Here is a 13,156-nt window from a genome sequence, read left to right as displayed (position 1 = left end):
AACCCCAGAATAATTATGAACTCTCTCTCTTCAAGCAAAGGAAGAAGGGGGGCGCCTGGGTGGCTCAGTCAGTTGAGCGTCGACTCTGGGTAGGCTCAGGTCATGATCTCATGGTTCATGGGTTCGAGCCCCGTGTCGGGCGGGCTCTGCGCTGACAGCTGGGAGCCTGCTTGGGGTTCTCCCTCTCTCTGCGCACCCCCCCCAACTCGTGTTCTTTCTCTCTCTAAACTTAAAAAAAAAAAGAAAAAAAGAAAAAGAGCTCCTGCATGTTTAAACACAGGGTACACGAACTGCTTCGGGTTTTATAAAGGGTCTTCCTGACTACAGGGAGTTGGAATGGAAGATTTTGCCAGTCCCTTCCAATTTTTAAAGTCTATGAGGACAGGGTGAGAGATGATGGCAACACTCATCCTATAAACACCCTTCAGGTGGCTTATACCGTTTTCTAAGCCAAAATGGACAAACTTTAAAGTTGCAGGGAAACAATACTGACTTCTCCCACCTAAGCTCTGAATGCTTTGAATGAACTAGAAGAGATATGGCCAAGAAAATGATTCCAATCTCTACATTTCATGCCTGGGAGGAAATCAAATGCAAAACAACAAAGCAAGCAGGCATGGCATAGGGGGGACTACTATGTGGCAAGTCTGTTTTAAACCGAACTGGGAATTCAGACAACACACTGGAAGCCAATAAGGAACAGGTGATGCACAGGCAGGACTTGGGGCGGGCGGGGGGGGGGGGGGGGGGGGAGGTGGACACTAGAAACCAGAAGTCTTAGCCCTGTCCAACATGGGGTCCGTGGTGGGCTTAGGTAATAACATCACCAAGCAGAGAGACCTCATAGTAAGAAAACAAGGTCACTGTTGCTGACTAAAAACAAACAAACAAACAAACAAACAAACGAATCCAGTCTGTAGAAATGAAATTGCTTTTTAAAAGTCCATGGAACTACTCTCATCCTTTCATATACACCTATTTTGTATCCATGCTGCCTCTGGCCCCTACGAGCAGGGAACAGTTTTAGAGTTAAAAGATACTGGTTGCAAGTTCTGGTCCCACTATGGACTGGCTGAGGAACCAGGAACAAGCCATTTAACTCCTTGGTGCCTCAGTCTCCGATAAAACAGGGTACACACATGAATAAATAATCACAACTATTTAAAGGCTCATAGATCCAAATGCAATATGAAATTGCTGTGTAACCTTTACGGCATCATACAAACATTTGTGGTTGTTTTTGCTTTACTTAAAAGTAGTGGGAACCATCTGGTCATTTTCACCTCACCCACCTTGCCGCTTCTCCATTTAGCCTCTCACCAGAGGGCAAATTCAAAAAAAGGAAAAACTGGTCTTCAGATAAGGTAACAGTTTTCACACCCAGCTGCTCACCAGAATCACTTGGAGAGCTTGTTAAAAATAGAGCTTCTTGTGCTCCAGACCTACTGAATCGGAAGCTCTAGGGATAGAGGGACCTAGGTGGCTTAGTCGGCTAAGTGTCCGGCTTCAGCTCAGGTCATGATCCCACGATTCGTGGGTTCGAGCCCCGCTTTGGGCTCTGTGCTGACAGCTTGGAGCCTAGAGCCTGCTTCGGACTCTGTAGCTCCCTCTCTCTCTCTCCCCCTCCCCCACTCACACTCTAATTCTCAAAAATAAATATTGTTTAAAAAATTAAAACCGAAAAGAATCTCTAGAGATAATAAGGTCCAGGGCACTGAGGGATCCTAGACTATACAGGGGACAAATATAGACACCTCTACAACCACTTGAATATCAAAAATAGAAGCCTGGCCACTTATTCATCTATAAAGTTCATCCTAATGCAGTATTACTTAAGCATAAAATGTTTATTCTGATTTTCACCTCCCCTCCCTCCCCCACTCATTGCTCAGGCAGTTAAGAAGGAGTTTTCAAGATACAGAACTTTCAAGTACTGATTTCATTCCAATGTACTGTCAGGGACATGGCCAGAGATAACCACAAAGTGGGTTCAAAGTTCCAGTAAAATTAAGATGCTCAGTTACTGTTGTGTCAATTCAGCCTCGATCATTAATTTCTGCAACTGCAAAAGTTAATTGCTGACGCTCGCAGGATTGTGTGTTTCCTTTTAAGACACTCAATCACCAGTATCATGAAGCTGAAAGGAGCCTCAAAGTTTATGAGCTCCAAACTAACATTTTATAGATCAGAAAAAGAAGTCTAGAACCAGAACTCCCAGGACTGGTTCAATACTTCAGGGGAAAGACACACTAAAAGATCTGTCCTTTCTTAGTAACACAAAAATAATTCTATTTCATTCCTTTTCCAATGGACTCACAGGTCTGATTATTTAAGTTCCATCATCTATATAGATATAAAAATTTTTTTCTAAAGTAGTCTCCACGCCCAGCTTGAAGCTTAACGCAGGGCTTGAACTCACCACCCAGAGCTCAAGCCGTGAGCTGAGATCAAGAGTCAGATGTCCAACCGACTGAGCCACACAGGCGACCCGTCCCTTCTTATAATTTTTATATGAGAATAGGGCTCCCAGGGTAAGAGCAAATTCTGTCGTTTTAAAACTGTTACAGAGTAGGTTTTATATTTGCACTCAAACCAAACACTGCATCAGTATGGTCTCTGGTATAAACCAAATCAAAAGAAAAGGGAAAAAAGTGTAGCAGCAACAACAGATTAGTGTCAATCAAGAGTTGGGGCCGACGTCATTTAGGAGCTGTGAGTTACAATGAAACTTATTCTGACGACCTTAGCTCAATGATGGATCTTTCTAAACTAAAGAAGATTCCGTTTGTATTGTTCATTTACACTCCATCCAATCCTGCCACACCTTAGATTTTTTTCGGACGTCCCTGGGCTCTCCAAGTGAATAGTAAAGTAGGTGTAGGGGCCCTGACTCCCACCATCTCTACCAACCCAGAGCAGTGAGTTGGCAGGTGCTGGACAAACAATTTATAATCTGTAAGTATGACTTTCCCTTCACCTAGTCTACTTAGCAGGTAGTCGCGGCCTCGAAGATCCCATGAGCCGTCCGGCCCAACGTCCCCACGCATCAGGCCGGACCCTCCATCCGCCGCCGACTTGGGCATCCCGCCAGAGACAGAACTTCCGAGCCGCCCCCGGCAGCGCCCCGGCGGAAGGACTCGGCCTCCACACTGGCGGGCGCCCGAGGCCCCAGCCAGGGGAGCCGGCCTCGCCCAGCCTGGCTGCGCCCCCGCCCGGGCCCCGACGCGGCCCTCACTTGTGCATTTGCTAGTACAGCGGCTCCACGTCGCCGGCCCCGCCGGGTCCGGCCCTGGCTTCCTTGGAACACGTCCTCACGGCCCCCCGTCCGGCTTCCGGCTTCCGGCTCCCGGTCGCAGGACCCGCCCCCTCCTGCCGGCCAGGGCTGCCCCGACGCGCGCCCTGCCGGTGGTGATGGAGACAGAAGAGGAGGGCGACGGGAGAAGAGGCCCGGACAAAAAGGCTAAGGGTAGTCAGAGGCACTGCCGCAGATCGGGGACGAGGAAGCATAGTTGTGGGTAGGGGGGCGGGCTTCGGCATCGAGTCAGGCGTTGACAAGGGCAGTCGGAGAAGTAGGGACGTGAGGTCCTCAGAGCAAAGCTGCAACAGAGGGGGCGGACACCTGCCATTCCCCAGCGGAGGCAGGCTGGGGGCGCGGTTCTCGCTCTCCTTCCCAGTAAAGTGCTCAGTTGTGGGTCTGGAGCTTGCGCTCCGCTGGGCTCTTGTGCGCAAGCATCTCCTATGTCAAGGATGTCCGGTTACTACCCCCCCCCCATTTATCCTTCCAATAAACTCCCAATGAATGAGTGGTAACCGTGTCTTGTGTGCTGTGGAGAAACCGGGTTCCTCTTGCCCTCAAGAGAGGTCGCGGTCTAGGAAAGGAAGTGAGATAAGGGTACAAATAAACAGCTGCTTTTTTTTTTTAATTTTTTTTCAACGTTTTTTATTTATTTTGGGACAGAGAGAGACAGAGCATGAACGGGGGAGGGGCAGAGAGAGAGGGAGACACAGAATCGGAAACAGGCTCCAGGCTCCGAGCCATCAGCCCAAGGGGAGGCTGAGAAACGGAGCTCCTTGCGTCCCCGCCTCGAACCAGAAGGCTGTCACCCTCTCCTGCGCGGGGACTAAAAGTTCCACACCCAGAAAACGGCGAGGGGTCACTGTCTCTCTGTGCAACCTCAGCGCACTAGCTGGCTCTCCCTACCAGTCCTGCATTCACTGGTGCTCTTATCCAGCAGGGCCCAGTGGGTGTGAATAACTCAGCTCTCAAGGCAAGAACGACGCCTCAGTGCATATTTGAAAAGCCAAATCAAGTACACCGGGCTCCGGGGCAGGTGTCGGACTTGGCCTCCCTCGGGCCCAGAAAGCCTTCCTTTCTCCAAACAGCCCCTGCCACCTGGCCTTCCCCGCCCCGCCCCCCGCCCCCACCTCTAGCCCAGCAAAGCCACAGGCTGACACTGCCTCCCAGCGCCCTGCTGGCCCAGCCTGGCTGGCTCTAGGCCACTCATCCCAGGAATTGAGACAGCGAGGTGGTCCCCCGTCAAAAAACCCTCAGTCCTTCCTCCTTTGGTCTCCCTTATTCCCCCCGCATCCTTTCCTACTCTGCTCTCCTGCTCCAACGTGGTTGGGGACCCTCAGTTCCAGTCCCCCCGCAACCTCTCTTTGCTGGGTGTCGAGGGAGGGAAGGGCTGCCTGGCCCAGTGGAGAGGAGTGCGCGCGCGCGGGCACCGACTTCGGGGTGCACGCCGCGTGCGCCTGCCTGGGGGGCCTCCACGTGGCCGAGCACCGCGGGGTCCTGGCAGCGCCCCTCTTCCCTCCTTGCACGCCCCGGAGCTCTCTCTGTTCTTCCCTCGTATGGGGCCTTCATTCAGGGCCTGAGCGCACCGTTCCTTCCATCTGTAACACTCTTTCCTGAGTCTTCCCCTTTCTAACTCTGACTCATTCTCCAAGGCTCATCTTATATGTACATTGCTCCAGGAAGTCTTCCCGGCTCTGCCCTCCTCCACTCCGGATTAGAGGGTTCACCTCTGTACTTCCAGGCATCCTGCCTCCCTTCTAGCTCCCTCTAGGCTGTTGTAGCAGCTCTACAGGCTGTTGTAGCTCTAGGCTTACTCATCTGCCTTCCCTGTGAGAGAGTAGGACCGGGTCTACCTTGCTCAGTGTGGAGCTCACAAAGCTGGCTCAGTGCTGAGCACTTGGTATGTTCTCAGTAAATAACTTTAGATGAACGAGTAAATGAATGAATACATGAACAAATAAAAACCACTCCCAAAGCTTGTGGTAACTTCCCCAACCTAGTGGGAAGGTGATTTCTGCTCGGCCCTGGCATTTTTCCCAAGGGGGCGTCTTGGGCGGGCACTAGCTGCATGCGTGTGTGTGTGTGTGTGTGTGTGTGTGTCCGGGACGCTCACCTCTTGCTCAGCTCCTTCAGGGCCCCACTTCGGCACAGGCCCAGGTAATCCCCCAGAAGCTTCAGCTGCTCCCGTCTCCTCCGGACAAGGCGCATCTGCTCCACATGCTCGTACAGCGAGGCATTCACCAGCTGCAGGCTGATGAGGGGCTGGGCCCGGATCTGCGTCAGGAACCTCAGAGCCTGCCGGCAGATCTGGGACACCACCAGACGGCAGACGGGGGAGGTTGGGGGGGGGGGGACAGAATGGCCGTTCAGTGAGCATCTCTGCGACAGGCACAGTATTACCCACCCACTCACCCGCCCTGCCACCACCGTCCAAGGGAAGCGGTGCCATCTTCATTATACAGATGAGGAAACGGAGGACCAGAGATGAAGTGACCGGGCCTAGGTCCACAGCTCATAAAAGTCAAGATCTGAACCCAGTTGCCCTAACTCCCAAACCTACTCTCCCTCCCAGGCACTAGCTGCGGTCCCTCCCCGGCCACGTTGGGTCAATGCCCCTCTCCCCCTGGGCCTACAGATCCTTCCCACTATTTCCTGTCTTCCCAGCCCCCATTTTCCTGCCTAACAGAAACAGGCACTGCCCCAGCGCCGACCCAGGAACCAGGTGACTGTCTGAGTCAGGCTCCAGCCACGGGAAACTACAGATCACACACAGCTTAACAAGGTTTCCCGAGCGCCCCCGCCCCAAGCTCTGGCCAGCAGCACCAACCAGGGCTCCCCCAAGTCCCCGTGTGGAGGGGAGCGATCAATCCCAGCCTCTCCCACTGACAGGGTGTTACAGGTTCTACCCTCGGCCCTGACCCTAATGCCAAAGCCGGTTACTGAGCGCCTACTATTTGCCCGACGGTGGGCTGCGGATGTCAACCATATCCTTTCTTCGGGCTGATGACAATTCAATGGGGGAGGTGTCACCACCCCCATTTTACAGATGAGTAAATGGAGGCTCAGAGAAGCTAAAGTGGCTTATCCAATCTACCTGCAGAAAGCAGAGCCCGGGTCTAAACTGAGGTGTTGTCTCTGCACACTTGGCTGCCTCATTAACTACCAAGAAGCTTCTCTCCCCTTCAGTCTCCTCCTTGGTGTAATAAGAAGGCCGGAGGATCTGAGATGGTCTCCACCATCAACTACCATGCAGTGGTTAGGAGTCGGGCTTTCAAGTCAGAATTGAATTCGAATCCTGGCTCTACCACTGCCTACCAGTAGGACCTTGTGACACTTATTTAACCTCTGTGACTCAGTTTCCTTGTCTAGAAAGTGGGGAAAAGAAAAGCATCTCTTACGGAATTATTTTGAGTTTAGGTTAAAATAATAATAATAATAATAATAATAATAATAATAATAATGCAGGGGCGCCTGGGTGGCTCAGTCGGTTAAGCGTCTGACTTCGGCTCAGGTCATGATCTTACGGTTCACGGGTTTGAGCCCCATGTCGGGCTCTGTGCTGACAGCTCAGAGCCTAGAGCCTGCTTTGGATTCTGAGTCTTCCCCTCTCTCTGCTTCTCCCCCACTCGTGCTCTCTCTCTCTTTCTCTCAAAAATAAATAAATGCAAAAAATAAAAAATAAAAAAAACAGTTGTCCGGATGTTGTAAATAGCGAGTGTGTTTTATAGCCAAAGAATTATTTGCATCTGTGGCGGTTCTGAGGTTTAATATTCTATATGCAGTTAGTTAAATACTTACCACTGAGGGCAGGAGTGAGGACAAGGTAACCAACAAAAAGCCAAAGTGAAGCTAATGTCCTTGGGGTTCCGGTCCCCAGCAAGGTGGAGGCTGAGGTGGCACGGAATCTAAGAGTCACGTTCCCTGTGCTCTGACGACACATCCACACGTCAAGACTGCATGGCCAATAGGCCTGGGTCTTGAGAAACAAATAGCTTCTTCTTTGTGCTTCTGTGTCTGTCTTAAGCAGAAATCTGTGCCTTTGGGAGAAAGCCAAGTTTGTGCTCCTCCAGGCAGGCTCTGACCAAGTGAATGAGGGGCTGAAGGTGTGGCAGGCCTCAGGAGAAAGAAAGGGCACTGATGTAAGGCTCTAAGAGACTGGCGGGTGCCATCTCCTGTAATGTCCTCTGAGGCAGATACTTATTAATCCTTCTTTATAGATGAGGAAACTGAAGTTAAATAATTTGCTAATGGTAACATAGCTAGGTAAGTGGGTAAGCTCAGGTGGAGAAGAAGAAAAGAGAGATCTTAGAATACATCTTATTCAAAAGCATTTGGTGAACATAAAAAAGTACTCAAGACTAAGTCACACTAAATGGTACCAAGTGGACAGAGCCTGTTATAAATCAGTATGAGTCCAGAATGATCCCAACTTTACAAATGTATGTAAACAAATATACAGAGAAGGCTGACTGCTCCAAGGGGAAGTACAGCCAGTTGGCCAGCCCACCCATCCATCCACCCGTCCATCGGTCCACATCCATCTACCCATCCCTCCATCCACATCCATTCACCCAACCATCTGTCTACATCCACCCGCCAACCCATCCGCCCATCTATCTATTCACAACTATCTACCCACCCATCCCCCATCCATCTAGAAATATAATCTATCCTAACTATCTTTCCTTATCTATTCTTCCTCTCCCTCTCTTTCTCTCTCTCTAGTTGCTGGTGCCTTAAACAGTTTTGTCCGTGGCCATGGGAGCTGCAGAGAACCACCCTCAGACCTCCACCTGAGGAACAAGGCAGGCACTGACAGAGTTCTGCCCAGGGGCTACAGACCAGCAGCACAGGTTTTTCTTGGTTGGCCCTCCCACCATCATGGGGCCTGAACCAGTGACCCTAAATTCCCTAGAGCCAAACTCCTCCACACAAAGAGCAGCAACAAAGGGGAGCGACCATTCCTTTGTCACTCCTCAGCCCTGTGTGGCCACGACTGGTTGGGCCCAAGGCTTACCGGGCGCTTGGTGAGGTCCCAGTTGTGGATGATCCTGGCCGGAATCACCGAGGCATCGTCCTGGTGGCAGATGTCGCAGTAATAGAGGCCAGAGAAGGCACAAAGCTTGGGTCGTACAAACGAGAAGCCAATCTGCCGGGAGCAGCCTGGGGAGAGGGACGGCAGGAGAGTGAGCAGTGGCGGGGCCAGAGTCTGGGGACAACGCAGAAGCTCCTAGGCAGAAGGACCTGCTATTTAAGGAAGGGGCAGACATAAAAGGAGGACACAAAGATCAAACAACCGTCACTCACATGCCCACCGCTGAGAAACAACCCCATTACTTAGTCTTTACGACAAAACACCGTTACAATTATTGCTGTCATTTTGCAGCCGAAGCAGTCGGTGCACAGAGAGGTCAGGAGACCTGCCCAGTCACAGGACGATTAAGTGGCAGAGCCGGTAATCGGATTTGGGTTGGGTTGGTGTTAGAGCCCACATCCTCTTCTACCTAGCTGCCTGTGTTCAGTGTTCCCACTGCTTGCTCACCAATGCCAACCTCCCGTAGGCCCACCCCTCCACTGGGGTCCAGAAACGGAAGCAACCGAGTCAGCGCCTCAGCAAGCAGGGTAGGAGCTGGGGCCATGGGGCCGGCCGACAGGCAGGGAGTAGGTGGGGAGGCCAACCGGAGGCAGGACCGTCTGGACACTGCCTGGTGCCAGCTTGGAGTCAGAGAGGCCGGACATCTCAGGACAGTGGTGCAGGGTCCGGCTTCAGCTCCTCTGCTGGAGGTCCCTCCACAGCGGCGGGCGGTGAGAGTCAGAGTGGGGCTCAGATCCTGAGCACATGCCTGCCTCCCACAGGGCCAGGGGAAAGAGGCCCTCTGGCCTTGGGACGAGAAGGGCTGGCTCTTCTGTCTAATAGCTGCCTCATCCTAACCTTCGTCGAGGTTTTACGAGGTTCCATTTCAGTATCTATAAAATTCAGCTGCTCCTTGCTCTCCTGTGGGGGTGATGACCAAGTTTAAAGGAGATGAGGCTTTGAAAGTGCACTGTGAACCATGAAATACAGCCGGATGCCGGCGGTGGGCATCCACCCGGCCACAAAGCCATGCCTGCAGCAGGAAGGAAGCCCAAGCCCCCAGATTCAGTCTCGGCCTGAGGGCTGGCGGGTGAGAGGCACAGTGAGAGCCGCCCACTGCCAGCATTCACACCCACTGGGGGACCCTCCCCACCAGCCCTGGGGGGCCTGGCCTCCTCCCCGAGCCCAACACCCACAGGCGGAAAGGGCAGAGCGTGAGTGTTAGGGGTTGGCGGGTGTGAGGAGGGAGTGAGCAGGGACTTGAAAATGTCTTCTGCAGGAAGAAAACCGCAGACCACTTCCTTCCGGATGCCCGAAGCAGACTTTCCCTCCGGTCCCACAGGCTCCAGACAACAGGATGGTCCCCAAACCACCTGCAGCCGCGTCTCCTGCTAGGGCACCCTGCGGCAGGGCAAAATCCTCACAGTCCCCCTGGAGAACCGAAGGTGATGGAAACAGGGGTCTGGGTCGGGGAGAAGAGCTAGAAATGGAACGTGAGCCATGGAATATCTCACTGCCTTGAAAAGCAATGGGGTGGAGAGGCCCTGCGGGGACACGGCCAGAGCGAGGCTCTAGGACCGTCAAGGTCCGCATCTGGCTTCACCACAGGACAGGTTATTGTTAGGACTAAGTTAAATAACCCAAACAAAGCAGCTGGCCCGGTGGTCCCACACAGAAGAATCAGGCTTGAGGACAGTAATGATACGGCAGATGTACTGACGTAGAATGATATCCATAATACATTCCTCAGTAGAACAAAACCAAGTTGCAGAACAATATATACAGCTGTGCTGGCCCATACGGTGGCCACAAGCCACAGGCGCCCATTTCAATTTAAATACCTTTAAGTTAAACTGAAAATTTGGTTCCTTAGTCACACTAGCCACATTTGAAGTCCTCAGGGGCCACAGATGGCTTGTAGTTACCGTATTAGACAGCACAGATCTAGGATATTTTCACCATCGGAGAATGTTCTATTGCACAGCACTCAGTAGGATGAGCCCATTTTTGTTAAGCGAGAAAGACTGTGTGCACTTGCAAAAGCATGCAGAAGTATCTGGAAGGGTGCCGTGCCCCTGCTCCAAAAGAATCCAATGATAGGGTGATATAATAATGAAGGGGGCGGAGAGCACAGCTCCCTGGATGGAGCTCCCTGAGCAGAGAGAGCAGCACCCGGCAGAGCTGTGCACCCACAGGTCCCAACCCTCAGGGCTGCTGGCCTCGGTGGGTGCTGGGGAGGAGCAGAGGCTACGTCTGCTGCAACATCCCAGGGGTGGCATGGGGGCGCTCGTGGAGAGCCAGGAAAGGGCAGAGAGCCTAAATCGGGAGCCCCACCCGAGGCAGAGTGAGGCGGGCAGGCTGGGGGTGGCGGGACAGCAAGGGGGCACCTGCACAGAAGCAGCCCTGGGAGTCGAGGCCTTTCTCCGTGGGGATGGCCACGAGGTACCGCAGCAGGAAGCCGTTCTCCCGCGTGGCGAACTTCAGCACCTCCTGACAGTTTTCGTCCAGACTCCCACCCAGTGTCACCGCCTCCTCGGCCTTCTCCAAGTAGGATGCCAGGACCTTGCGCACCAGCTCCCTCCACAGGGCGGCCTCCTCAGCATTCCCGGCCTGCAGCTTCAGGACGGCCTTGGCCGTGATGATTTTGAAGAAGGATGGGCCCCCGAGGCTCGTGTCTGGCAGGATGTCTCGGATGGTCTCAACTCCGTGGCTGTCACTTAACATTTTCTCGTTTCTCACTTGGAAGCATTTCAGAGACTCCAAGGATAGGAAAAAATATAGGGCATCCAGGTCCTGTCCGTGTACAGGTACAGAAGGGATTCTTTAATAGCGTCTGGCTCGGGAACTTGGGCAGAGGACCAACAGAACTGCGTGCCCTGGAGAGTCTCGGGCTCAGTGGGTGGGTCCGGGTGGGAGGGGAGGCCACCCTGGGGGGCGTCTGGGGGGTCCTCGGGCTGCTCCGGGTACTGGATGTTCACCCACTCATCCTCCTGCTGGGGCCGGCACTTCTGTAGGGCCTCCCGCACCCGGTCCAGCCAGTCCTCGGCTTCGTCCTGGGAGGAGGCCCGCAGGGCCAGTTTCCTGCCAGAGAAGACCAGCTCGAAGCGGCCGTCGCCGTGGGCTGGCCCCACGGCCTCGCAGCGCAGCAGGGAGCAGTTCTCCACGCAGGTGCTTTCCTCGGTGTTTAGGTAGAGGCGGAACTCCAGAGGGGAGAGCTCGCAGAAGAGTTCCTTCCAGATGCCCATCACCCCCCGCCGCTCCACGGTGCCCAGCTTCATGAGAGCCCGGAATGGGTTGGACAGCCCTGGGGGCAGAAAGAGGCACTTTAGACGGCGGGCCAAGCCTCTACCTCCCGAGGCCCTGCAGCGGGTGGGGACAGGGGCTGCCGCGAGAACGCTTCAGGAGTGCCTTCGTCCCATCCGCACCCTCAGCTGTTGACCTTGTTCCTGAATTTTACTGAGAGAAAAGAAAAAAAAAAGGACTAAAAAAATTACCTCCACAGAGCCCTCACTATGGCATCTGTACCCACACTCAGACTTCCCCCTTGTCACCGGGGATGAACTTCCGGCTCAGTCTGAGGCCAACTCCTCCGTCTGCACAGGGGACCCCTCCCCACCGCCCACTCAAGGACAGGGACGTCTCTCCAGCAGCCCCCCCCGCCACCCCCCACCGTGTCACTGCTTTCTCCCTTCCCTCCTGGCTCGTTCCCATCAGCACACAAACACGCTGTTATTTCTGCCATCTTTAAAAATAGCTTTCTTGATGGCACTCACATTTCTAATTACCACCCTGTTCCTCTGTCCCCTTTACAGAAAACCTCGAGGAGGTGTCACAACTGTCTCTGGTTCCCCTGCTCCCGTTCCATCTTGAATCTGCTCCAGTCAGGTTTTTGTCCCCTCCTTCCACTGAAACGGCACTTGGGAAGCCCCATGCCCTCCTTGTCACCAAATCCCAAGGCTAATCCTTGGTGCCAATCTGGCCTGACCCATCAGCATCTCAGGACACAGCTGAGACCCTCCTTCCCTCATGAGACACTTCCCTCACACGGCTGCTGAGGCGCCACTCTGGGTACTCCTCCGCCACGACGGGCCACTCTTCTGTCCCCCGGGCTCACTCCTCCACCTCTCCTAGACATGTCAACATTGGAGCACCGCAGAGCTCAGTCCTGGGTCCCCCTCTCCACTGACACCCGCCTCCTACCTGATCGTGCCTACGCTCAGGGCTTTATGCCAACAGCTCCCCAGCGTTTATCTCCAGCCTGAACCTCGCCCTTGAACTTCAGGTTCAGATCTCCACCTGTGCCATGTAGGGCTGATATCTAATAGGCATCTCAAAATTGACATGCCCAAAAATCAATTCCTGCCCCTCCCACTGCAAACCAGCTCTTCTCCCAACATCCCTCATCTCATAAATGGCAAACTGCATCCTTCGAGCTGCTTGGGCTAAAAACCTTTCCTTTCTGTCACACACATACACACGCAGCCCATCAGCGAATCCTGCTGGCACATCCGGAACCCTCTGCTTCTCACCACCTCGACCGCTACCACACGGGCTCCGACGGCTGTCACCCCTGGCCTGGCTTGTGGCGAGAGCCTCCTGACTGGTCTCTCTCCCCTGAGGTCCTTCAACATACGAGCCAGGATGACTCCCCATTTAAAGGAAGTCAGATCACGTCCCTTTGCCCCAAACCCTGCAATGACTGCCATCTCCCTCGGAGGGAAAGCTAACGTCCCTTCTGTGGCCCGCGAGGCCCTCCGTCACTCCGCCCTCATCTCTAACCACCCCCT

The 13,156-nt window shown here is 53.7% G+C and overlaps 1 protein-coding gene across 1 annotated transcript in view; it reads right to left on the bottom strand.

The window, feature by feature from the left end:
• The window catches only part of LOC124513567 (pleckstrin homology domain-containing family M member 1-like), a 52,319-nt gene that overhangs the window by 12,113 nt on the left and 27,050 nt on the right, over positions 1 to 13,156 (bottom strand). The window contains 6 exon segments of the mRNA XM_047081692.1: positions 3,236 to 3,597; positions 3,812 to 3,869; positions 5,409 to 5,602; positions 8,313 to 8,458; positions 10,757 to 11,140; positions 11,143 to 11,673. Coding sequence (XP_046937648.1) covers positions 3,236 to 3,597; positions 3,812 to 3,869; positions 5,409 to 5,602; positions 8,313 to 8,458; positions 10,757 to 11,140; positions 11,143 to 11,673 — 1,675 coding nt within the window.

Source organism: Lynx rufus, unplaced genomic scaffold (genome assembly GCF_022079265.1).
Source record: "Lynx rufus isolate CCGP_SWC_20201006 ecotype Redwood Valley unplaced genomic scaffold, mLynRuf1.p SCAF_18, whole genome shotgun sequence".
NCBI classification, from domain to species: Eukaryota; Metazoa; Chordata; class Mammalia; order Carnivora; family Felidae; genus Lynx; species Lynx rufus.
Note: the sequence above shows the minus strand (reverse complement) of the source record. Positions and strands in the feature narration are given on the sequence as shown.